The sequence below is a fragment of the Heloderma suspectum genome, chromosome 4 (assembly GCF_057233095.1).
Source record: "Heloderma suspectum isolate Gila_16-S chromosome 4, 16-S_ref, whole genome shotgun sequence".
NCBI classification, from domain to species: Eukaryota; Metazoa; Chordata; class Lepidosauria; order Squamata; family Helodermatidae; genus Heloderma; species Heloderma suspectum.
Genome location: NC_139461.1, coordinates 24,543,992 through 24,571,135, shown reverse-complemented (window position 1 = coordinate 24,571,135; position 27,144 = coordinate 24,543,992). Strand labels below are relative to the sequence as shown.

At 45.4% G+C, this 27,144-nt stretch overlaps 1 protein-coding gene across 1 annotated transcript in view; it reads right to left on the bottom strand.

The window, feature by feature from the left end:
• The window catches only part of FBXO32 (F-box protein 32), a 30,500-nt gene extending 3,959 nt beyond the window's left edge, over positions 1-26,541 (bottom strand). Inside the window, exons 1-7 of the mRNA XM_084848833.1 lie at positions 26,154-26,541; positions 16,735-16,847; positions 14,805-14,854; positions 13,289-13,381; positions 3,388-3,481; positions 1,673-1,857; positions 697-879 (exon numbers count right to left, since the gene is read on the bottom strand). Coding sequence (XP_084704959.1) covers positions 697-879; positions 1,673-1,857; positions 3,388-3,481; positions 13,289-13,381; positions 14,805-14,854; positions 16,735-16,847; positions 26,154-26,272 — 837 coding nt within the window. The 5' untranslated portion in view covers positions 26,273-26,541. The remainder of the gene's footprint in view (positions 1-696; positions 880-1,672; positions 1,858-3,387; positions 3,482-13,288; positions 13,382-14,804; positions 14,855-16,734; positions 16,848-26,153) is intronic.
• Positions 26,542-27,144: the final 603 nt, after the last annotated feature.

Sequence of the window (27,144 nt, the reverse complement as noted above, 5' to 3'; positions counted from 1 at the left end):
TGGTACTAGTGTACAAAGCCCTAAACAACTTGAGACCACAATACCTGAGTGGGCATCTTCACCCTTCCAACCTGCCCCATCACTGAGGTCATCGGACGGCACGCTCCTGGTGGTTCCACATGGACCTATAGCCCGACTGGAGTCCGCCGGGAGAAGAGCCTTCAGTGCGGCGGCCCCCTTTCTTTGGAATTCCCTGCCCCTAGAGGTCAGGTAGGTGCCAACACTGGGTTGCTTCCGGCGCCTCCTGAAAACAGTTCTGTTCCAGGAAGCATTCCTTAAATGATCAGCCACGGTTTTTATTGACAGTTTGTTCTTAATAATTCTAATATGGTGTTTTAATCTTTTATCTTTTTTCCTACGGTATTTCTTGTGTTCAGTGCTCTGGAATCTGTTTGGATGGGGAGCAATATACAAATGTTGTAAATAAATAAATAAAAATAAACAAACTGCATGGTGCCTGGCCTCTTTGGTAGTAGAAACTGCACATACGCTCCTTCACTGGGCATAAAGATGTTTCAGTTATGCTCTTGGGAACTTGCCAGATAACTGGTGTCCTGCTTCCATATACTCTGTCAAGTTACCTTCATGGCCCAAGACTAGCCTGGATGGTGAAACTAAGCAAGACCCTGGTCTCGTTTTCAGTATCTCTGTTGCTTGCTTCACACTTTCACAATTTCACTCTCCACTGCCTTTTACCTGTCTGTCTGTGAAATGGTAGTGGCAAAGTTTTTTCCACAGCAGCCGGTCCTCGCTGAGCACCTGAAGACTTGGAGTTACTTGCCCAACACTCACGAGGTCTCTCCCGTCTGTCAACCGTTGCATGATGTTTAATTGTAAACATAATGGTAGGTCTGTGAAAGTCAACCCTTTAAAGGCAGGCTAGGAGAAAAGAGAGCAAAACAATATGGTATGATAACACTGGAAGGTACTCGTGATGCAATGCAACTTTTTAAGAACACTGACTAACTGTTACCTTGTACTGAAAGGATTAGAGTCTAGCTTTGCTACTGAAAGATGCTAGATCTTGGCAGAATACAAAAATGAGAGGCAGAAGAGACTACGTACATCACCTTGAGTTCCGGGGGTGGGGGGAATACAAATGTCACAAATTAAATAATTCACTACAAGTTTTAAAGAGTTCTTGTCTTCGTTTCACATATTTGTGTGTGCGTGTGTGCGTGTGTGTGTGTTACATCCAAGCTGCTTTGATAAATGTATTAGAAAAGACGGTAGAAATAATTTGCTGCTCAGACATCGATGCCTAATGTGTAGAAGTTGGTGGGCAGGGCCGAGGAAGCCGGGTCACGTTGCAGGCATGGCCAGTGGCACAGCCAGCTGCCCCTTTCAAGATGCGGCTCCCCTTCATGCAATGCTATGCTGGGATGCACGTCCAATTTGCACCAGCAGTTCCTGATCCATCGAAGGCAAGGTGCAGAGAAACCTGCTTATGAATGGAGCCCTTCTTAGCTAGACTAGGGCCAATGTGTCTAATTCTCTTGAATTCAGATTCAAACAACCCAAATTCTCTCTTGGTGTGCTCTGAATCGTTTTGTCAGGGAAAGCTGATAACTGCCCCATGCAAACAAGTGTGACATGTTGCCCTAAAGCTTCAGAAAAGAGCAAAGCAGCAGCATTTTGGACTGCTAGGCAAAAAGGCAGGATTCTCACTCACCTTAGTGATTTGGATATTGTTCAGCTGCTGCTGCCAGTGAAGAATTGTCTCCATTCTGTGGACCCACATGTTGATGTTTCCAACCAGGACAGACTTGCCAACACTTTGGACCAGGGTGCAGAGGGACATATAAAGAGTCTGCAGCAGTTCCTTTATTAGCCTGATGTTCTGCTGATCCTCCAGAACTTTTTATGGGAAAATGAAAGAGCAAAGCAAAATCAGACATGAGCAAAACACAACAAATACTGAAAGAAGCCCACATTCTATTATCAGGAGCTACAGAATGGATGGGCAAAGGAGAGCGCAGAAAGAGGCAGTTCTTGCATCTTATCCTTTGCCCAATGGTATGAAGACGGTGTTGAAAAAAAGAGTTTTATTCCTTGAAGTAGCCCAAAGTGTTTCGGCCCTGTATGATATATATGGGCCTTCTTCAGGGGATTCAGGATACAGCTGAAACTTTTCAGTATACATATATACATACATACATACTACTGCATATCAGACATGTCACCAGTTGCAGGATTAATCTTGGAGACATATCTTTTTCAGAGAACTCTGCAGGCATTTTTAGAAATATCGAGTAAGTATACACAGGCATTACTGCAGTGTGATTAATATAATAACTTTTAATGTGAATGTTTTATTTTTAAAATGTATACTTACGCAATTTTGACCCTTTTTGGTTTAGCCCCTGAAGAAGGCCCATATATATCATAATGGGCTGAAACATGTTGGGCTACTTTAAGGAATAAAACCATATATTTATTTGCAACACCCTGAGACTGTCTCTTGATTCTGCTGGGTTATTTTGGATGTTCTCCAGTTTTGTCTGACCCTCTCATCCTTTGCCTCCAGTCTGCTAAACTCCAGAATCTCCTTCCTTAAAATTTTCAAGATAAAAGGTTGGACAGGCACCACTAGAGAAGCTTTAGGTACAGAGACGGGCCCTGATGAAAAACAAAGTTAGCGGCTCTTAAGTCTCATTTAAATCAATGGGACTTAAGTTAACTGTAACTAACCTGTCCCACTGATTTCAATAGGACTTTAAATGCAACTAACTTTCTTTGTTTTGGACCATTCTGTGTTAGGGTAAAAGGCTGTTGAGATCAGGACTACCAAGCACAAGGCCTGATATTCCAGGTCCTGTTGTGGTCAACCTGTGTCTGGGCTGTACCGCTCCAATGCTCCTGCATACAAAAAACTCCCTGCACACAGAAAACTAGCATAGCAGGGGGAAAGGTTCTAACCTAGTCCTCTCCCTGACATGCTAGCTTTCTATATACATGGGACTGCTTCGTATGGAGGAGCATCCAGGCCTGTGAGCTTCCACCTGCAGTTTGAAGCGGTCCAATCCCTCCCACTTCTGTGAGGACCGTGCCACAGTCTTTCAAGCATTCCAAGTAATTCAGGATGACCAACCAAGAAGGGTTGCCTTGCATACAGGCAATGGAATACTTCATATAGTTTTCCCCAGCCCAACTATAACAACGTAGGAATCTTGCAAACATATCTCTCTTTTTTAATTCCTTTCACTTAGATCTGCCTAGGATTTGTGCAGTCTGATATTAGGCATGTTTATTCAGACATGTTGCAATTGAATTCAGTGGGACTTACTCCCAAGCAAGCATTCACAAAATTAAACTGCTTGGGATCAGCCTGTCCCTTGCGAAGTTGGTAACCCTAGGTATACACAATGGGTTTTTTTTTAATGTTACCTTTCTGTACTACTTTTTCCAAGATGTTCATAAAGTTTTTCTGGGCAATTCCGCTCAGTGATGTTAGCTGAGATTTTGCTATCAGCTCCAACAGCTGCGGATAAAAATAAGACATTCGGCCTTTAGCAGTACAAACACACATTTCTAATCTTGGCTTTCTGGTCATATGACCCGCTGTAAGAGAGTTTAGATGCTTGTTTGTTGCTTGACTTAAAAAAAGCGGAGGGGGGGGGGCAGAAAATACAGAAAGGAAAGACAGATGCAAGAACTTAAAATGATAGCAATCTATCTGCCTCTTCTCATCAGTTTACTTACTAAGCCAAGTCATTAATACTGACAGCAGAGAAAAATACATTGTGGCCATCTAAGCTGCTTTGCTGGGTAAAGGGATGCATACAGTGAAAGAAAGCCAAAATCCCTTTGGGAGACTGGCAACAGGAATGGTTCCCCATTGGTGGTGGTGGTGGGGAATACACACACCTTTCACAAGAAGCAACCACACTGTAAGATTAATTGTGGTCCCAAAGACTAAAAGATGACAACTATGTACATTCTGCAAGGTTTGGGGATACCCTACACTGAAGACCACCTCCTCACCTCCAATTTCATTTTACAATCAACCTTGTCTTCCATACCAGATTCAGCTCTCTTTCCCATTACTGATAAAGAGGCCTCTGTACCTTATTACTATTACTATTTAAATAACACCATCAATGTCTATGGCATTTCACAGTTTCATAAGCCCCCCACACACCCTAAAAAAGCAGGTCCCTGCCTCCAAGCAGCTTACAATCTGAATTTCACAGTGGGGAATACAATCAGGGATGGGGAGGGAGATGAAGGAAGCAAGGATGAACATATATTTAAACTCAGTTACAGATGGAGATGAGGATTAAAAGCTCATCATAGTTCCACACTAACAGAAGATATTTGACCTCATCCAGCAAAGGAACATGCATACAAGGGAATATACACCAGGTCAGTATAGATGAGATGCAGGGGAGGCTGGTGGCGCCTATGTCTGTGAGGTGGTGAATCCACTCTGGGTTTCAATCAGAACTGTAAAGGAGCTATCCAAAGTGCTGGACCCCATGGGCCAGATTGGAACCAGGGTGGGGGGCAGGATTTGGCCCAAAGGCTTGAGGTTCCTCAAGCCTTGATCTATGGGTTTGGAATGTATATTTGGCATGTTTTTGATGCCACTTGCAGAATTTGGATTATTTTAAAATTATTTTGGATTTTTAAAGATGTAATCCAATTTAGCCAAGATCTAGGACACAGGCTACTGAAGGAATACTGGAATCATGTAACATTGAGGGAATAATAAATGTAGAATGATAAAGGACAGAGACTGGATGCCTCCGTGAGGGGAGCACACTCCATTTCCCCAGGCCGAACCCCCTCAGCTCTGGGTTACTGATATTATTTTTCAATAGCCATGCACATGCTGGAGGAGAATGCCTGGGTGCAAATGTCTTTTGGGGATGGGATGGGGTGGGGTACCAAGGTAAGAGTCACAGCCATCTCTCTGCCCGCTTTTGGCTCTGGCCCCAGCTACTGCTGGAATGCAGACCCTGACAGGGTTTGACAGAGGAAACTGGGACCCTGGCAAGAAAAAGGGTCCCCACACTCTGTTAAAATGAGGTGGTGGTGGTGGTGGGGAGAAATCTGCTAAGTCATAGGCTGAACTTCTTTTGCCCAGCTGGAAGCGATAAGAATTTATGTCCAGTTATCAACACATTTCCATAGATTCAGAAACACGGGACAAGAAGGAAGAGGGGGAAATATGAGAGGTTTTTTTTTCAATCACTTGCCCATATTACTCAGCGCTGCCACCACCATGTGACCGTCAGCTCATGGCAGCAAAGTGTCTGAGGGTGACTGATCTACTCTTCTGCTTATCTTTCCGGCCAACTTTGAACATCAACAGATGGCTCTCCTACGTGGGCATTCTATTAATACCTTGCACAGCCGCATGACTGGTATAACCAAGGGGGGTGAAAAAAGAGTCACGGCTAGTTGGCTAAACTAATCTGCTAATCTTAATGCCAGCTAATCTGCTTTATTTCTATGACTCACCATTTCGGTCAACTGAAAAGTAAAACAAAACGCATGCACACATAGGTGTGCATTTTTCAAATAGCCGCTGATGCGCTAGCTACACATGTGCAGGAAAATTGTGGTGTGAGGATGCTTTCAAACCTGCAATCCCACACATGCATATCTGAAGTGGTACAGCCAGGGAGGACTATGCCACATGCTCTGCTCACCATCAGAGTCCACTCTAAGCATAGATTGGTTGTTTTTTTTGTTTTTTGTTTTTTAAAGCTTCTAGTCCTTAATATTATGGGGGAAATGTAACCTTTAACACCCTCTATGGTTTGGCATCAGGGTATCAGAAGGACTGCTTGCTCCCACATGAATACGCCTGGTTTCAAGGATCATCTGATAGCCCTTTTCCAGAGGTTAGCTAGGTAGCTTTTCAGCTGCAGCATCCCATCTTTGGAATTTTCTCCCTAGGTAGGCTCACATGGTATCAAATCTGATAATTCTGTTTTCTTAATCTGCTGCTCATTGAAATGTTATTTGTAATGTTTCTGTCTGCTGCTGTATTTTAATATTTTAGGCATAACTTTTCAAGACGGTAAGACTTCATGAAAGTTCACTGGATTCTACGGCAAGACAAAAATCCCTTAAGCGAAATAGCATTTTCATCCCACCCTTCCTCAAAGGAGCTGAAGGCAGCAAACACGGGGAGGACATCCCAGTTCATCTTCACAACCACCCTGCAAGGTGGTTTAGCTTAAGAAAGGAAGAGCAACTGGGCACAGGTCACCCAGGCAGCTTCATGACTGAACAAGGATTTGAGCCCAGCCAGACTCTAGCCAGCAAACCATGAAAGACCTGTAATGGCAGCATGTCCTAGAATAGCCTTCCCCAACCTGGTGCCCTCCAGATGTGGAGAATTCCCATGCTGGCTGGGAATGATGGGAGTTGCAGTCCAACCCATCTGGAAGGAACCAGGTTTAGGGAAGGCTGCCCTAAAGCTTCAGAAGCAATTTGGGCTGCTGGATCCTGCCCTGTCTTGGGTACCAAGTTTCTGGTTCAAGCTTCAGAGTCCCTCCAACCAATGATGCAAACTGTGTACAAGTACTAAGCCCCCACGCCCAATCTAGGACCTTTTCGCTCTTTCGATTGGATCCAGACACAGTCATACTTAGAATAGACCTGCTTAAATCAATGAGACTTAAGTGAGTCATAACTAAATCATGTCCATTGATTTCAATAGGTCTACTCCAAGTATGACTAAGTCTGGATCCAAACTTTTGTGTTTTCCCCAGGATGGCCCCAGTTACTGAACCAATTATCCCATTCTAGAAGAGATGCCATTTATACCTGTGTGGCTAGTGCCAATTATGAACTCAGTTGCATAATTAGAAGAAACCACAAGGAACGCTTTTAAAATTTGTTCAAAAAGAGCAAGTGATATAACATAGCACCAGACGTCTTCTCCCAACCATCTCCATTAGCTGTTGGCATCCAGTAAATGTTTAAACTAGTCATCTTGGATGAAAATTATCAACTTGTCCAGTTGCATTGGTCCTATGCGCCGTAAGACAATTCCCCTGGAATCAGTGCTACTGGATTTCCCCCATGTCAATTAATACGCACATTCTGTCTTATGTGTTCATGGCAAGACTGAGTAATCTCTTGCAAAACACTGCTAAGAGCCTATCACATGGTGGATGTTTCTGGAGCAAGGAATGTGTCGCTGTCATCTGCCTATACACAACACTCCAGGCAGTGAGCAAGGCTGCCTCAAATTTGGACAACTGGGCAGGAGTGCAGGGAGGGAAGGAAAGGAAATGCTCAGGCTTGTATTAAAAAAAAACACCAGCGACTTGCCTTTATTTCTACGACTCAGCATTTAGGGGAATTCAACAAACAACCTATGTGCGCACAGGTGTGCATTTTTCAAACAGGCTTTAGTCTTCTAATCTAGTCTTCTTGATGCGCTAGCTATAGATGCACAGGGAAAGTGTGATGTGGGGATGCTTTCAAACATGCAATCTGAGACTTGCGTACCTGAACTGATACAGTCCTAAAAGGACTGTGCCGCACACCCAGATCAAATTACAAATCAGCTCAAAACATGTTTTCCCCCTTTAAATTAAGCTTTTAGTTCTTAAGGTGATAGAGAGAAAAAGTTATTTACTTTTCGTATTTGTATCCCACCCTTCCTCCCAGGAGCTTAGCTCACAACTACTTCACAGCTCACAACTACTTCATGATGTAGGTGAGTGAGACTACCTAAACGTCACCCAGTGAGCTTCACAGACGAGTACAGGCTTATTTACTTCTTACTTTTTTATCCTGCCCTTCCTCCAAGGAGCTTTAGAGTAGCTTACATGGTATCCCCCCCTGCTCCCCATTTTATCGTCACAACAACCCTGCAAGGTAAGTTAGGATGAGAAAGAACAACTGGCCCAAAGCTTGTCCTAAGGCTTCAGAAGCCATTTGAGCAGCCTGATCCTGTTCAGAAAGTGGTTGCCTGCCCCGTGCTCGGCTCACCCATCTCATTGCTCCTCTCTCCCCTCCCACCACAGCTCCTTTCTCCTGCACCCCACACACCATGGATAGGGTGGCTGCTTGCCATCTCTCTCACACACAACAGAAATTCAGAAGACATGGAGAAGGCACCAGGAGCTGCCAGAGCACTGCTATGGCCTCCCACTCTGTTTCTATCCCAGATCGGCTCCGGCCACCTCTCCTATGAATGGATTTGGCTCTGGGAAAGTTCCGCAGACAATCAACTGCCATGTAGCATTTTTAGGTGTATGTGCTTATGGGAACACAGAACCGGCTCGAAAGCAGGGACCTTGCTAGGCACTTAAAAGGAGCCCAGGTCTGCAGGACACAAGTCTGCATAAAATCTCCATATCCTAACTTATATCTATATGCAAATTGAGAAATAGTTACTTACTTACATTTCACAGGAGGCAAAGCTGGCCAATTAATTTCTCATCCAAATAATCTTAAATAAAATAAATTATCCCATTAATTTACACCTTGACCCAGATCATACCAAATTAATGGATTTTTTCCCCTAAGCTTAATTGCCATGCAGGGGAAGGGTTGGGGGAGGGGCAAGTATTGCATTATGTGGGAAATGGAGAGTTAACCCTTCCCTCCCCAGCTGCAATCCCCCTGGCAATTTAGGAAAAAAAAAAACACCTATTGACACCAATGGTCACTCAGGGCTCTGTGGAATAGATCCAAGGCTGGGCAACATCTCTGCCCTAAAGCCTTTAGCATAAACTGCCCCCCAAAATTCAGGATATTTCTCCCAGCCCCTAATCACGAGAACTAGAAACTTACAAATGAACATAAAAGCTAATTTCTCAGACTTCCACCCAAGCTGCTGGATTTTATGTTAGCTGCCAAAATCAAAGCTGTACAGACTCCTAGTTCTCCTGTTAATGGTTTCCTCACTCAGTTTCAATAGGCATGCATAATACTTTTCCAACTCGAACCAGAAGTTCTTGTGAAGTGCCAGAACATTGCTGCTATGGCTTTCGCACAATAGCTGCAGCCAGCACAGTAGTGCCACAGCCATGGCACGAGCCGAGATGGGGTTTTACCCACAAACAACTGCTCACGTGTCTCTCTGGTTCTCATCCTGCCTTGGAAGAGGCCGACTCCAATAAGACAATTCCATGTATAGCTGAAGTCTTCCAGACGGAAACCATGCTCAGCTGTTTATGTGGGATTTTATGATGTGAGCTATTATTCACCAGGGACTTGGCCGATATGATCAATTTATTTAAAACATCGTGTTCTTATTCGAGCTATGGGAGTTGGATGGAACATTCTTTTTCTCATTGCCAAACCACTAGCCAGTTTGAATTAGAGAGTTTTGAACTTATAGCTACTACTCAATTTCTGAGGCTCCAGGAAGTAAGCACACTGGTCAGGGAAAAACACAGTTATTAGTCTTAAATGCTGCGTATGTTGCATATGTTTTATATATGTTTTAATGTTAGTGGAGAGAAATGTTTGGGAATGGCCTAAACTAAGAGCCATTCTACATATTATATGTTATCTATGCTGCTGGAATTCTTCTGCTACTTAATTTTTATTCAGTTATTTTATTTTGTTTTGAATGGCTACTGTAATGTCATTACTGTATTTTAAAGCTGTTCTGTAGGCAGTTTTATCCCGAGCTTCTCACAAGCTGCTTAGGGTTCTCCATACCATCACATTATACTCACAAGAACCCTGTGAGATAGTTTAGGCTGTGAGAGAAAAAACAGATCACCCAGTGAGTTTAACGGTGGAGTGGAGAATTAAACCCAGGCCTCTGCAGTCCTAATCCAATTCTCTAGCCAATACACCACACCAACTATGGGGTGTTACTTTGTTATTGGGATTTAGGAGGCCAACTTTCCCCTTCTCCCATTCACTGTTCCTATTATGATTCCAGCTCTCCACACCCTGCACAATATGGGATCACTTTTATATCCTTACCAACTGTAGTTAACTTTCCTCTCACATCCATAGTTGCAGGGGACCATTCTGACTTGAAAAAGCCATGCTGAATTTGAAAAGCAGGTTGTGGGTAAGCCATCTCCTAAATTCCATACCCTTCCTGTTTTTCCCACCAACTCAACTTGAAAAGAAAAGCGAGTATGCCAGTAAAAATGGCTGAAGCCCTTCCAACCCACTAAGAGTGTTCTGACTGAAAATGTAAAAGCTGACAGGACATCCCAAGTTATAGCATGGGAAGTCTCCAAGAAATGATTCAGGTAAAGACCAGCCACATTTCCTGCCTGGTATATATTGTGGAGCTCTCCACTATGAGCAATTTTGTTATGTTCACTTTCACATAAAATATACACTCAGTTCTTCAAACACACATGCAGAGCTACACATTTCCCTTATCTCTTGTACGAATGCCTGCTCACCTCTGCATCCTTTACTCCCCACATCCTTAGGCCTACTGGGGTACCAGCTCCATTCAGTGAAGAAGAAACAATGAAGTAGGACACATCGGGATAAAAAGGGGACTTATCAACTCTGTGCCTCTCTCTTGCTTCCCCACACCCTTTCTTCCACTTTGGTGAGGGGACTGGAGGGAAGTGGAAGATGGGTTAGCCATGTCAAGGAGCTCCCATGGTATATGCATAGATTTCTGGGAACAACAATGCTGCCTGCCAAGTGACCCTAAGGTGCAATGAACTACAGTTGCTTTATCAGTTCTTCTAATAGCACTGCAGTGGAAAACTAGATCTTACTTGTAACCTTATGAGCATACCTTGCATCAAAGAGTCACTCAAGCTGCATCTACAATACAAACACTATTGTATGTCCCCAAGGAACTCCAGAAACAGGGCTGCTTTAGCCATGTAACATATCAGGGCAACAATCCAAGGCTCACCTTTGTAGTTAATCACTGTATGGCCTTGTATCTCAACATGATTAAAAATAAGGCTCTAGTCCTTACGGTTTGGAAGTGCCACAGGATCCACCTGCTGATGTCTCAGCTGTTTGTTCTCCCTGTCTTTAGTGCGCATCTGCCCCTAATCATTACCATACATCACTCTCCCTTCAGACCTGGTGCTACTGCCCTTCTATCCAGCTCTAGGCATGCTGCCAGATGCTTAGGAGGGACAGGAGCACCCTAAATGCTCACTTGGCTTGGATCTGTTTTGCAATGCCAAGGGGGAAGATGTGCTGCATAGGCCTATGCCAATTGACCTAGTTCTCATTGAAGTGGTCAACCTTTATCTAGGCAACCCGGTGCCCTCCAGATGTTTCAAACTACAACTCCCATAATTGCTTACCAGTGGCCATGCTGGCTGGGGCTGATGGGAGTTATAATCCAAACAAATTGGTACAGGGCTTAAATGCCTTGCCATACAAAAAAAACAAATCCCTCAGAAAACCAGAACACCACAGAGGAAGGTTTTAGTTTGGCTGTCTCCGTTTTCTATGTGTGGGGAATTGTTGGAGTTGGCAGCATAATTCAGTCATGAAGTAGCGCAGCCGGCACTAGGCCGATACCTGACCCAGCAGCCCCACAAATTATTAACCAGACGCTTCGTGAGAACTGCATCTGCTTGGAGCACCTGACCTACATTTGCCTCTAGACAACAGATCTGTAGAACAACGGCCAACCGAGTACCATCCCTTTGCCCGTCTCTCGTGAAGCATATGGCTCAACTAACAGCAACATGTCAGCCAGAATTTTATCCTAGAACCTAAAACCTAGAGCAGCTGATGCTTGCCAACAAGTTAACAGTGACTAAGCAAGAACACAGCTATGTGTAAACAGCTTTGACCTAACAGGGTTTTGGCTGGCTGGCTATTCTGCTTACTCTATTTGACAACTTTTTTGGAATGTGTGATAATGGGAGATGGACTAGGAGATTAGGGTGGCAACTCAGGGAAAAGGGAGCAAATGGGTCTTGGTGTTGGAGCTGAAACAAATGAAGACATCAAATCCTTTGACCACTAAATATACTACCCCAAATCCTCTCTAGCTTTCAAGTATTTAGCAGAAACCATCAGTACGTTTTTAGGGCATTCTTTATGAAAGGGCTAGAAATTTGTTCTTTAGATTTGTTCACACATCTTTTGAGTAACAGTCTAGGCTTCCAGATTTAGCATCACAGATGGTATTCCACACTCTGCGGTATTTGCAGCCAGGCACATTCCACACGTGCAACAAGTTCTCCTGACCCTCTTCACATCTACCTGGAAGATAGGTAGAAGTCACATCTACCTGGAAGTCAGTCATGCCGAGTCCAATGAAGGCTTTCTCCAAGCAAGCGCGCACAGGACTGTGGCTTAATGAGACTTTCTAACGAGCGGAGATTACACGGAAATAAACCAAATTATAGTCATCGGCACTTGTACCGAACATAGCAATATGAGCAATCCTGACCACGCAGCTGTTTTTCTACGTTAAGTGCACTTCTGCAGTTATGCTAAAGTTAGGAGGGTTCAGACAACTCCCTCCCATGTGCTAAAAGAATACATGGGAAGAGTTGTGAGGCCATGCGGGCCAGTCAAGCCCCCAACCGACTCACCTGGCAGCCGCCACCGCCCAGCCATATGTTTGGCCAGTGTGTGAAGGGGCTCAATGAATGCACCGATTTTCATGCACAGAGCTCCTCCGCACAACAGGGAAGCCTAATTGTGCCAGAATCCCTCCTCACCCGGAGGATGTCTTCACATGTTCATTGGTTCATATGTAGACCCCTTTGCACAACAACTGAACAACCATGGGGTGTGGCCGCTGGGCTCATCAGTGGCAGGCATAAGAGCTCTCTCACCTTGTCCCATGACCTCCCTTATGCATTCTTTCACCTGAATCTGTCCCATGATCCTCAAATTGCTCGGTGCAGGACGACATCCACAAGAGTCCATGAGGCTACTTTGGAATAAATAGCTTAATGCATGAGTGGGCAGACTTCAGGCTTTTGAAATCTACTTTATTTTTGTTTTTTTCTAGAACTCCTGAGATCCACCAATGGGAACCAAGTACAAAAGCCATACACTTCAATTTAAAGAATTCTGAGCCCAGAATTTGACTGATCTCACAGTCCTTCCACACAAAAATCCTGGTTAACCCAAGATTTCTTCATTTCAGCAATGAAATTTGGTGTATGTGTGGGGGGAGAGAGAGATTTTGTTGTTCGACAATCAGGAATCAGAAATCCTTGGTGACCTACTACAAAACACACAAAGATCTACCTTCTGCCCACTCCTGGTTTAAAAAACTAACATGTGCAGACACGTTTGCAGGCTCAACTTTGTTTTGTTTCATTTCTGGATTTCTGGAAAGCCCCATCAAAATTTAATGCTTCAGCAAAGCAAGTCATTTCCTTACACTCACCCGCACGACATAGTTGAACCGCCTGGAGTCCAGAATGGCATTTGAGAAATCTAGCCTATTGAAAGCTTCTCCCAGGGTGCAATAGCCGTGGCGCTGAGAATATAGGGAAGATAAATAAAACATGCAATTCATTTGTATAAGGACCTCTGGACAGAGACAAGGGGGAGTACATGGTCTGAAGCTAGTACTGTAGGACAACTTTGATTCTCGTAGGTTTCAAAGGAATTGGGACTCTGCTTATATCGCCAATAGAACAAAACGCCTGCATTTCTTATGAAAAGCAAACAAGCAAAGAACCAGACTCCCTCCTTGACCTCCAAATAGGGTCTCGTCCAAGAATTTCGCCCAGCAGGAAACATCTTTAAAACTTCTCATGAAGAGCGTCTGACTATCAATCCAGAAGGCTGCTCTCTTTTTCTCTGGGCCAAACCAGACATAGGGAGGTGACTTACACCGGAGCAGATTGTTTGCTTATCCAGCCCATACTGCCAGTTTTGACTGGTCATGGCTAATCAGGGTCTCATGCAGAGGCCTTCCCTGCCACCCGCCACTTGACTCCCACCTCCACGCTCTTTCCCCTAAAAACTGGAGCTGGCAAGGCTTGCACATGGAACCTTTGGCATGAAAAACAAGCTCAGCTCTTCTCTGAGCAATAGTCCCTCCCATCAATCCCTAGAGTATCAGAACTTAAATGGATCCTACACATGACCTTAGCCAAGAGGTGGAGTAGCAATCTAGATGGGACATGGGATACCTGTGTGGTCAGGATCTCCTGCATTAAAGATAAATGAAGAACAGCAGCTGTGGAGGGGGTGGGTGGGTGGGATGGGATGGGATTTCAGGCTGCAGTGCTAGGGGAAGAATGGTGCATGCCTATGTACACCAGTTGCTAGGGGATGTGGGCGGGAGGGTGCTGCTGCACTCATGTCCTGCTTGGGGGTTTCACATGGGTAGATGGTTGGCCATTGTGTGGATAGAATGCTGGACTAGATGGACCCTTGGCCGGACCCAGCATTGCTCTTATGTTCTTAAAGCAGCCCTTAAGCAAACAGCTCTAGTGGTGGTCTCCAATCTGGATGGCTTTAAAAAGGGGTTGGACAAATTCATGGAGCAGAAGGGTATCAATGGCTACTAGTCCTGATGCTATATGCTGCCTCCAGTATCAGACGCAATGTGCCTATGTACATCAGTTGCTGGGGAACATGGGTGGGAGGGTGCTGTTGTGCTCATGTCCTGCTTGTGGGTTCCCAGTCTACAGCTGGTTGGCCACTGTGTGAACAGAATGCTGGACTAGATGGAGCCTTGGTCTGAGCCAGCAGGGCTCTTCTTATGCTCTTAACCCAAGCTAATTGAGATTTACTAGTCAAAATAAGCACCTGCAATAAAATATACTCAAGCCTTAGTTATTGCCAAGGCAATTTATTTGCTCAGTCATAAGCTATTTTAGCTGTGGTAAACAGAAGCAGAATGGGCTATTTTAGGCAAAATTACACCATTTAAAATAATGGCTACTCACTTCTTTTGTGCTTCCCTTATGCACGTAAATCCACTTTTCTTGATGAAAATCTGTTCAAATGAAAACACATTTTCGTCTTTTAAAGCCATATAAATTCCAATTGCACCCAATTTGCTTCATTCTTGGTGTGTGTTTTTACAGCAGGTCTCATGAAAGGACAAGCAAAATTGGGTGCCTTTGTTTCCAAATTATTCACATTTAAAACAAACAGCAATATATAAGAAATTATTATTAGCATTTCAGCTGAGATTGTTATAAAAGTGATCATATTCCAGTACCCAATAACTGCCAAGGTTAGAGAAAACAAGAATTGCCAGATAATAACAGAGACAAGAAATAGCTGGATTTTCTGGTCACTTATTTTGCCAATTTGGGTTAACTATCAGATCTGAAACAGAGCCAAATGACCTCTACCCCATCTTACTTAGCAACAGAAAAATAAGAGCTTATGAAGAAAATAATGTTACCTGTATGTGGGGATTGGGGGTGGGGGAGGGTTACAAGTGTGAAATAGTTTTTGCCATTCATGAATCCTGTTCATGTCTACTCAGAAGAAAGCCCCATTAAGTCTATCGCTCCAAAGAAAGTGGGTATAGGATTTCAGCCTTAGCAACTAAACAGTCACAGCCCTTTCTTGGTTTTCTACTCTCCAGTGCCTGTCTTTTTGCTTACAAATGGGAGTAAACCAGCTTGAACAGGTCTATGACTATAATAAACCTTGATTTGATAGATTTGAATCAACCAGCATTATGGAATGGGACAACGTTTGGAAGCTGGTAGTTGGGGGAAGCAATATGAACTGAAGTTCTGGAGTCAGCAGCATTCTAAACCAGATGAAGCAGGATTAGTATGCAGAAATGTCTTAAGAGTTCTGCCTTGGCCTCTGATAAATGAGAAGTCAAAGCTGTCACAGGTAGGCCTTGTTTGGACATAACGCTAAACCAAAGACCATAGTTTAGCATTATATGTCTGAGCCAGGGGCCTGTCTACTCCCCGCTCCACTCTATCACATCTGCAAAGAGCTCAGAAGCTTTCGGTTCAATTTACTAACCACAGTTTAGTGTTATATCCGAACCTGGCCAAACTTTGCTTAGCCTAAACTATGGTTTAGGGCAGCCTTCTCCAACCTGGCACCCTCCATGGCCATGCTGGCAGGGGATGATGCGAGCTGTAGTCTCATATTTGGAGGGCACTAGGTTGGCAAAGGCTCATTTAAGGAAACAAGCCAACTTCAAACCGTGGTTTATGAGTTGGCTTTTTCCCTTTAACCATTGTTAGATTAGCCACATTTTAGTGTTCAGATGCAACACTGAACTCACTAACTTACAATGTACTAACCAGCCAGTCTACTTAACTCTTGACCCAACCTTCTGATTAGAAAACTATTATTTTCACCCTGCATTTCTAAACTGTCCCCTTTGCCTCCTACCCTACAGGCTCCCTTTTAGGCTCACATTTGTTTGCCACAGACTGATCCTTTGGAGGGATTTATTTTAACTGTTTTATTTTTTCTATCTGTTTTTAGACATTGGCTATCTTGAGCTTTGGGGTATAACTTGAAAGAGCCTACCACGGGCAAGAGAATCAGTTCAAACAATAGGGATGTGTCCATGCAAGAGGCAGGGAGAAAAGAAGTTGGAATCAGCTCACTTAAATGTACTACTGGGAAAAAAAATACCCTTCCTTTGCCAAACACAAATGACAAAAGTTTGAACATAACAAGCGCAAAGGCAGGGAGCAAAGATTAATCTCCACATTGCAATAGATCCAAGCTAAGGTCAAAGCAGGGATGCAAAGTCTCTCCAGGGACTTTTGGAAGAACTGCAAAGGTCATTTCATTGTGTGAGAAGTGTAGGGTTCCCCCTCTCCAAACACAGTTGTTTATTGTCTTTTTGGATTTTTTATGCATCTCCCCCAGCTAATGCCTTACACTGAATCCTTGTCTTGTTATTCAGCTGGTCTTTCTTTCTCTTCTTTGCAGCAACGTCACAGTTCATGCTGTTGAAAATGTTCTCCTTGTTGTATTCCTCTTTTCTGCAGTAACTAGGGATGACACAAGAAAGCAGGAGATTGTAATCTGCAATCTGCGTATTCCCCCCTCCCCAAGAGGAAGAGCTTGGAATAGAAACATCAACAGTTAAGTTTACACATGATGCAAAGCTGTACTGGCTGTCTATTAGCTTCTGGGCCTGTTTCAAAGTGGTGGTGGGTTTGTTAACCTGTACAGCAGGGCCTGGGAAACTGTTTCCTATGAAGGGCAGTTGACCCACTGGGAAAATCAATTGGGAGCCAGAGTCAATAATGGGTAGAGCTTGCAGAACTAGGACTGCATAGCTCTCTCTCTCTCTCTCTGCCACCCCACTTTCTTTCTCCTTCTATGCTACTCCACATGGAATTAGGAGTAATGGTTAGACAGGTCGAACCAACACAACTAGCTCTGTCACATGCTTCAAGGTTCCAAATTTTACCACAGTGGTATGGGAAGAATGGAAACAGCTCCAATACAGGTATGGTAATGTATAAAAGGTCCCATCATTCCGACTTCTAAACTAAATGACCAAACAGATTTCTTTGCTAAATACATGGAAATATCTCTTCTCCAGTGCCTGGTTTTGCTGGGTGTGGGCACAACCATTACTTCTAAATGAATTGACCCATGGAGCATTTCCTTGTGGTGCTGGAGAAGACTCTTACGAGTCCCCTGGACTGCAAGGAGGTCAAATCAGTCCATCCTAAAGGAAATCAACCCTGACTGCTCATTGGAAGGACAGATAATGAAGCTGAAGCTCCAATATTTTGGCCACCTAATGCGAAGAGAAAACTCCCTGGAAAAGACCCTGATGCTGGGAAAGACTGACGGCAAAAGGAGAAGGGGACGGCAGAGGATGAGATGGCTAGATAGCATCACCGATGCAATGAATATGAACTTGAGCACGCTCCGGGAGAGAGCGCAGGACAGGAAGGCCTGGCGTGCTATGGTCCATGGGGTCACGAAGAGTCGGACACGACTGAACGACTGAACAACAAAAGACATCTTGCAAATTTAGGAAATGTCTCTCAGGAATGATCTTTGGTAGAAGATACAATCGCCATTTTCTGGGCTGTCCTGATGAAAATCAGACTAGTAAGCAAGTCGTGCCCATTATGGCACTCACAACCATAATTATATGTCAGTTACACAATGACCGGCATGACCTTTGTGAAACACACCTGCCCTTCCTTTAACCTGCTCCTGCTCATTTGATGTCATAGCTTCCTGCTTGTGTCACGCCTAAGGCCATCTTGCAAACATCTTCAGGCACGGGTACACTCAGGTTTCATGCATCTGCAAATTGCTATTCACACTTTAGAAGGTCTATAAATAATATAAGATTGGGAGCAGAGCTTGAATGACTCAGTTTACAAGAATAATGGGTGGGGACAGCAATTGGGACTAAGAGCCATTCTATGCAAGTGGTAGAGCATTCCAGGGACTACACCATATCAGGCTGCCTGCAGGCAGGGGAAACTGCATGTTTCAATGTCTCCATGTAGGGAAAAATGCTCAGCACCCATACAGAACTTGTACATCATCATTCTGGTACCACCTCCCCAGTGTGCTAGTTTTCTGAATTTTCTATGGAATTCACTTCCACAAGATGTAGTGGCGGCCACCAATTTGGATGGCTTTAAAAGGGATTGAGCAAATTCATGGAGGAGAAGGCTATCAATGGTCCTGATGGCTAAATGCTATCTAAAGTATCAGAGGCAGTATGCCTTGGTACACCTGTTGCTGGGGAACATGGGCTGTTGCACTCATGTCATAGAATAGTAGGGTTGGAAGGGGCCTACAAGGCCATCAAGTCCAACCCCAAATGTCCTGCTCGTGGGTTTTCGTGGCCAGCTGGTTGGCCACTGTGTGAACAGAATGCTGGACTGGATGGACCCTTGGTCTGATCCAGCATGGCTCTTATGTTCTAAATGCAAGGAGTACTCCATCCCCTCTTAGAGGAAGCAGTCCAACATATATTCTCCATCTACAGTCTGAAATGGTGGGCTTCTTTACCACACAATGTTCTTCATGTGTAGAACAGCCCTAAGAGCTCAGTCCTAAAGCATCTTTCTGCAGAACTCATCCTCCCAAAATCCAACCCTTATCCACGATGCAGTTTAAGAACATCAAGACTCCACAAGCTGTTCCACCAGTCCCAAGACTGTTCAGGGACCCAACTGCTTCTCTGAGACAATAAGAATGGCTGACTTAACTTGAGCTAGCTGGGTTGTCTTTAGCATTACACCAATGTGAGGTATAATGGCTAACTAAAACCACCTTCTTATCAGTCATGCACACACTCGTTTATGAATTCAAGGGGATCCAAGTTGTGGAGGTCACCTTCTGGTTGGGCAACACATGGCCTACAGGCTGCATGCAGCCCCCATTCTCCAGCATGCCCTACACAGATGAAATTTGGCAGGGTGACAAAAACATCAGTAGCTTGTCACCAAATCAGCAAACTGCTACAGAAGCTTCAAAAGGACAAATAAAGGATTCAGCAGAGCCATCATTTACTTGAACCATGTTCTCATACACCCCTTCCATTGCCTCCTTCACTACTTTGATTGAGGTAGCATAACAGCTGTATGGCTTCAGAGCATGTGTAAGGTAGAGCTACACGAAGAAGCAAATTGTGGGTCTTCCTCACACCGGGAATGGGCAGACTTCAGGCTTGCGGGATCCATTTTGGTTTTTTTAATCAGAAACCCCCAGGTCCACCAATGGAAGCGAGATGCAAGAGCGTGGTTCGAGGAAGTGGAGCCAGATGCAAAATGGTGGCTCAGAGAATGGAGTCAATGACCAACTGCACCGCGTTAGCCATGCACTGGGATAACCGGCCTAAACAAGTACACATCTACATCTGAATCACTACACTTCAGGGCCTGTTGAACCTTCTGCCTGCCCCTGCCTCACACCAGCGCCATTAAGTAAAGCTTTAAGGGCACCATGTAGCTGCCCAATAAATTTGTACCACTTTTCAGTTACACTTGACTTTTTATGCTGGCTTTGTACTATTAAGTATTGCTCCCAATATGGGGGCTGCGTTCGGTCAGTCAAGTGACATAACTGCAAATTTAACACAGCCTTGACTGCAGCATTACTCCTGAAGATTTCAAACCCCCTGAAATGTACACACACACACACACTACCCTGAACAATTGCGTCAGGCTAACTGCACAGCACTAAAATTACATCTATAATCTACATGTTACCAACTGTTCTTAGTTATACAGTGATCTGTTTTATCAGAATAACTGTAATGCTTGGGTAATAAACTATATTAAAAGCATATCTGAAAGAAGAAGAAAATAAGTTAAAAGAAAAAAAAGTACAACAGAAGCCTCTGAAGAAAGATATCCTATTCCTTCCTGCATTTGTAATAAGATTTCATCCAGAGCAGTCTTTAGACAGCCAACCCTATTGTTGAATCTCCTGGCCAGTTTGTGGTTTTATATTAAATCTCCTTCTCAACTGCTTAAAACTAAAACAAAGGCTGAGAGAAAAAGAATGACTTGCACCTCTGCTCTGTAACAACAGAACGGAAGTTACTCACCAATCACTCAGTGACTTGTTCATTAGTGCAATGATCAAACAACACATGATAATTTTTTACATTCTAGAGAATAAAACTACGTATCATATTTCTCAATTCCACTCCAAACAAGGAATCCTGATGGTGGTGCTTTGGGCAAAGTTGATGCTGCCAGAAATATGTTAAAATGACTTTATGTTACGTAATCTGATCAAACCCCATTTGCAGCTCTAGTCAGGAATGCATTTTGTAGCTGCACCATGTAAATTCAGAAACTAATATATTGGGCACAAAAGTCAGCGCCCTGAAAACTTCATCTTTTTTTTTTTTTTTTTTAAGGTTCTAGTCCTCAAGGCAACAAAAATAGGCATGAAATGCAAGGCATAAGGACATCTCAGATGGCAAGTCAGCTTGGGGTGGGGTGCTAAGCAGGATTTGCAGGGGTCAGGGAAAGTAGTGTAACTACTACAGGGGAGGTTTAAACGTGCCCACCCAGTCACTCCCCCCCCCCGCCCTAAATTCCCCTTCCTTCATGGGAGCTAAAAAAAAGCTCCATTGGCACCAACGGAGGTTTTTCTTTTCTTTTTTAGCCTCCACAAGGGGATGGGGAGAAGGGGAAATTTGGGAACCAAATAACTCTCCTAATCCAGAACAAAAAAAATGGCTCATGCTACCGTGGTGGCAATTCGACCCGCTATTACTCAGAACATGCAATCTGGCGTATTGCTACTTGACCTGGCCAATGCAGAAATGCATTATTTTCAGGCAGTACATCAACAGAGAGCAATGAGATTTCTGGAAGTGTCCAGGAATATTCCAACGTATTGACATGTTTCATTTGGCTTATCAGGCATGCACTTGGTGGTGCAGCAACCAACGGCCGTCGAATGGAACAGCTGCCATTTGAAGCCTAAAGGAGGTACGGTTCTTATGTGTAACCTACGGAGGAATCTCCCCCACACCATGTTTTCCCAAAGCAAAAGCCATCTCAGTCCTTATCTTCAATAGAAACTGTATCTTTGTTTACCAGGCTATGTTACCAGGAGAGAAATGTCATCGGATCAGATGATTCAACAGTGCTTCTTTGCCCAAGACCATGTGATGTGACCTGAAACTCATCCACCACTGGGTGGATGCCAAGGCCCGCTCTCCAGCAGGGGGCACACAGCTGACCCCTAGAACCCCTTGGCCTGGCTCCTGCTCCTTGCTGCCACTACCGCCTGCTCCCCTGACCTCTCTGAGCAAGCAAACAGTGACAAGAGCAAGAAGAAACAACAGCCCACACCTCCCTCCCCATCTCCTCCTGGGCAGTGGCCCAGAAGGAGAGGGCAAGCAAATGGGTATTGGCGAGAGTGGCAAGGACATGTGGACCCACTCAGGGAGAGGAGCCCGCCCTCCCGAGGGCATCTTGCCTAAGGGACCCTCAAAATCTGGGGCCGACAGTGCTAGAGACAGATGTGTTTTCTGTAGCTGGTGTAAGACATCTAATTCTGTAACACTTCCGCTATGCTCAGGGACAACTGCACGTTTGGATGCACATCCACACTAAAAACCTTCCTGTGCAAACAAAGCTGGCAGGACAGGTGGAAAAGGCTTCTGGCTCGATTTGGATCTGCAGGGAGATTCTATACTCCAGCACAGGAGGGCTCATGCAACAAACTGCAGCAATGCTCATCGCAAGGAGCAGCCTTACACCAGGTCAGGCTATTGTCCATTTAACCCAGTTTTGCCTACTCTGGCTGGCAGAAGCGCTCCTGGATCTCAGGCAAAAGTGGCTCCCGTCCCCTGCTACCTGAGCCTTTTTCAATGGAGATGCTGGGGGCCTGAACCTGGGACCTTCTACATGCAAAGCAGGTGCTCTACCACTGAGCTATGGTCCCTCCCCTATGTTAAAGGTACAGACACCCCACTCTCCTCCCACAGAAGGACTAGAACCTGCAACCTTCTGCTCTGCAAGCAATGGCTCTGACCAAATGCTCAGCGGGCCAGGCACAATTCCATCACCCCCAGCAGCAACGCCCCCCCATTCCATGCACCTTTTGCTTAACTCAACTCTTTAGGAACTGTGTACCTACCCACCTCTCCTGCGCTAGAGTGCACATCTAGTCAGATTTTTACTAAAATCATAAGCAGCAGCACAGCTATCCTCCTGCAACAAGGCTAACCTTGCAGTCTGATGGATGGGGTATAGTTCTTGCAAAGGGGCTTCTAGGAGTGTCACACAACAGCTAAAATGCTGCTGGGCATAGCTCTGACAGACTGCATATTTGAGCAGTGAGAGATTCCAAGTGAATGACAAAAAAATGATCGATGCACTATTCCCAAGTATTGTTATACTCTGCCACATGTACCTAAGCCAAAAATTGTTGCATTTAATTTGGCCATCCCAACCAAACTTTTAATAAATTAGCATCCCAGACAAAAGGTCTTGAGCCCCAGGTTACCATAATTTAACCTAGTCCCATAAGAACTTGTTCCATATTATTTTTAATTTTGCTGTGAAAAACTCTGCATGGTATTCAAGCAATCTGAAAAGATACTGAAACAAACAGCTGTACAACCAAAGCAGTTGTTTCTACTTGTTCTCGAGTATTGTTCATTCCATGGGACAAACATGGACTGAAACATCCTGATCTGTGACATTCAGTACCAGTTCCTGCCAGAGACAGGAAACTGGGGCTGGATTAGGCATTGCTTAATAACCTTTCATCTTTATGCATGGAAGCCTTTAATATGCAAACACAGATCTCTGCTTGTGGCCAATATTCTGTTGGATGCCAAACAAAATAAACCAGAATGCCCTGCCATAACCAAGACTTTTGTTAACTAAACATATTAAATGAGCAGAGCTCTCAGAGTTTAAAAATAGACCCAGACCATTTTTTGTTTAGTTACATATCTCAACTATTGTATGCTCTGAAGCCGCTTGAACTGCCAGTATCAATTGCTTGTAATAAACAGATACCAGTCTGAGCAAAGGCTTTTAAGCACAATTCAACTAATGGGGATACTGTGTTCTTGTTGCCACAAGTGTACGTTTTAACAAAATAACCACACACTGATTATTTTGTCATACTAACCCTCAGATTATTTAAACTTCTGCTTTCCTGGAAAGCATGAACAGCAGACACTTGAACCTAAACTTTCAAAACAATAACATAAATGTTCCAATCTGTAGCCCAGTTAGCACTGAAGTACTTCCTCTTAAGATAACGTGCAGACTAGTCTTACATATGCCTATTCAGAAGCAAGCCCCACCAAATTCAATATGCCTTACTCCCAAGTAAATGCACCTAGAACTGCAGCCTCAGCTGAGTTACTCTGAAGCAAGCTCCCATGTGTTCAACGGGATTCACTGATGGGGAAGTGTGCAAAGGAGTGCAGCTCGAGCTCCATTAAATCCAACGGCACTCATGCCAGTTTAAATCCAAACACTTTGCCCTAACAAGGCTGCAGACTGGGCCATTTCTGTTTCTCCTCATTTTCTTACTGCTGTAGCAAGCTCATCCAAGTAGCTTCAAAACCCTAATAACTAAATGGCTGGCTCTCACACCAAAACCATCCATCATGAACTATCTCCCAATCCATAACACATTTTAGGCAGACACGGGAAAATATTTGCATGCCAGGCACAATTCTTGAAGTTTACTGTAAGTGCATAATGTATCCCACATATGCTTCAACCCGAAGAATCCCACGGCTGGTCTACGGCTTGTTTTTGTTTGTTTGAATAAATAAATAAACAAACTTCATTCTGCCTCATCCATACCCCACATACTAGCACCTCCTGTTCAAGCCCGTCTGTTCTTTGGTGTCCCAACCAGTTCACATTCTTAAACGCAAGATTCTTAAACGCAATAGGATCATTTCCATTCTCTCAAATGAAATTATCAAATGCAGAGGACATTACACTCTGGAGCACCTTTCCCAGCTGCAAGCTACAACCAAGGGAACTCAGAGGAGGAGACAGAGCAGCACAGACTGGGGGTGTTACACCACAACAGTTGTGGTCTCCAAGGACACGGGGTGGGGTGTTATGCAGCAGCCTGCTCAAAAGGTGGGAAGAAGGCAGGGGCTGTGACAGGCAGAGAAATAGGTGGAAGAAACTGGGGTAGTATTACTACTTTTCTTTTTTACAGACATTCTGGCACTCTGTGGCTGAACATTTCTGAACATATACAGAGTTCGTTCCCCAAAGGACATGCTTCCTTGCCTGTCCAGAGACTGCCCTGGTGTCCTGTACCCAGGCCAGCCTGCCAGTGTTGGTAGGGCCCCCACAGATGCTGCTGAGAAGTGGTCTAGAGCATGACAGCAGACAGCCATTCATGTGAGGGCAGGGGGCTCAGATTCTGGAGTGGCAAGTTTAACTGGACAACAGCTGGAAGACCCACACACGTGCGTCTTGCCTCACCAAATGCACCCTGCAACCTGATCCCAGCCAGCTACCCCCATCATCCTGACCTGAGGAGGCGGAGCACTGTGTAGCAGTACAGCGTGCGTGCATTTGCATTCACAGCACACCACCCACAGAGCGCACAATGTGCGTAGCGCCAACACCACCTCGCCTTAGGCATCGTCTATGACAGCACACATCCATGAGCACTAACGAGAAAAAACGGTTCGGCAAGATTTCACACGTGCACACACTCACACTCGGTGGCTTTGGGTGGTTCAGTTTGGGCTACTGGCCAAGAGAGTAAAATTCAGGTTGGACTCATACAGTTCTGAACTGGTGGCAACCCCAAGGGATGGAGATGGGAGCAAAATGGGAGCAGAGGCTACAAAGAGAATGATGAACCACATTATAGTCTATGAAGGCACATATGCTACAGTAGATGACCTTTTAGGAAGCCACACTGTTCCCTGTTGTTTTAGTCAGAATTGTATTATCGTGTGCCCCTCAGCCTGCTATCTGGAGGTTCAGATATGCTGATCATCCCTATTATTACTCTTTGGCCATGCAATGTTGAATTGCTAGAGGAGCGCATATAAATAACTCCACCCTACGTGCCAAACCTGAGTTTTAACAAAGTAAAAAAATACCTCTACCACGATAAAGTGATTCTCCTCTGGTCAGGGTCCTAGAGCTTCCTTCCACTCCCCATACCACCCCAAACATTTAGATACAGACACAAGACAGATAGAGGGAAACGTCTGGAGCTTTCCAGATGTGTTGCACTACAGCTCCCAGCTTCCCCCAACCGGGTGGAGGAAAGCTGACCGAGGAGGCTAAAGAAAAGCGTGAAGCTGTAAAGATTAAAAAACATCCCATCTGGAGCGAGCAACGTTCGTGGTTGCAGCGCAGGGGGGAGTAACTGCTCGCTCGCTCGCTCGCCCGCCCTTTGCCTCCTGCGTCTTGGAGAGGTTTTTGCTTGGCAGATGATCTTCCTTCCCGCAATGACGCCACAGCCCCAAAGGCACTGCAGCCTCGCACAAGCAGATGGGCACTTGGGGCCAAACGTCACTTATTACTAGCAATGACAATAACAACAACAACAGCAGTATAATATTAATACAATAATAAGGGGTAATGCTATATAATAATAATAATAATAATAATAATAGCAGCAGCAGCAGCATCACCCATGATGATGATGGATTGGAAGGATAGTGACGCTTCCGCAGACACGCGGACGGCGGCGACGCAGGGCCCGCCGCCTTTCCGCCGCTCCCGCCACGGAGCCCAGCAACGCTCCTTCTCTCTTGCAAACCGGCCGCCACCGCGGGCAGCGCCGCCAAGCCAGCCCGCTGCCCGCAGCCCGCGCCCGGGCGCCAGCCTCACCTGCTCCAGTCGCCGCCGCAGCTGCCGTGGTCCCTCCCGTCCAGGGACCTCGTCCAGCCATCCGCCGTCTTCACCCAGCTCTGCCCCGGCGATCGCCAGTCCTGCCCGAGGAAAGGCATCGTGGCCGGCCGAAAGCGCGGCAGCAAAGGCGGACGGCGGCGCGCGCTCCTCTCCTCTCCTCTCCTCTCCTCCCCAGAGCGAAGGCGCCGAGGACGGGCTGGCGGTGGGGAGAAGGCTCGGCTCCCCGCGGGCGCCTGCGACCGAAGGCCGTGCAGCCCCGCTCGCCCGCGCCCCTCGCCCCCGCGCGGCTTCTCGGCGCTGGCTCCCGCCGCCCCCGTATTTATCTCCCGGGCTGCTGGTGCTGCTTTGTTGCCGGAAGAGCCGCTCGAGCTCCGCCCCTCGTCGCGGCGGGGGACACGTGGCTTTGTTTATGGCACAATCCCTGGAAGTGGAAACTTTCGCCCTGGCACCGGGGTCTCGCTCAGCTGCCCGGCCTCGGTATATTTATAGGGCCCAAAGCAAAGTCTAGCAGAACCAAAACAAAGAGAGTCTACGAGCAGAAATGATGTGCAGCAACGTGCCATATTTTTCTTCTTCTTGTTGTTGTTTTCTGAAATCCACAGCTGGGCAATACCTTTATTAGGAGCAATCAACGCACCAAGAGCTTTGGTTTCGGAGGCTTCGAAACTCTTCACCAGGCTGGATGATGCACAAAGCAAGGGGCGGGGGAAAGAGGGGGTGGGGAGTGCAAAATTAGGCTGGATATCAAAGCCATAAGGCCTGCATTTAGACCAGGGTGGGCGACACACAGCCCGTAGGCCGCATGCAGCCCCTGCTCCCCCGTCACCAAATTTGCCGCAGTGGCAAGAAAAAGCAGCGATTTTCCTTAAAAGCTAGGCATGTGGGATACACGCACCTGGTTGGGAAGCAGAACTGCACTCTCCGAAGCCTCCAGGGAGTATGATTTTGCTTCTAGACAAGGCACGTGCTC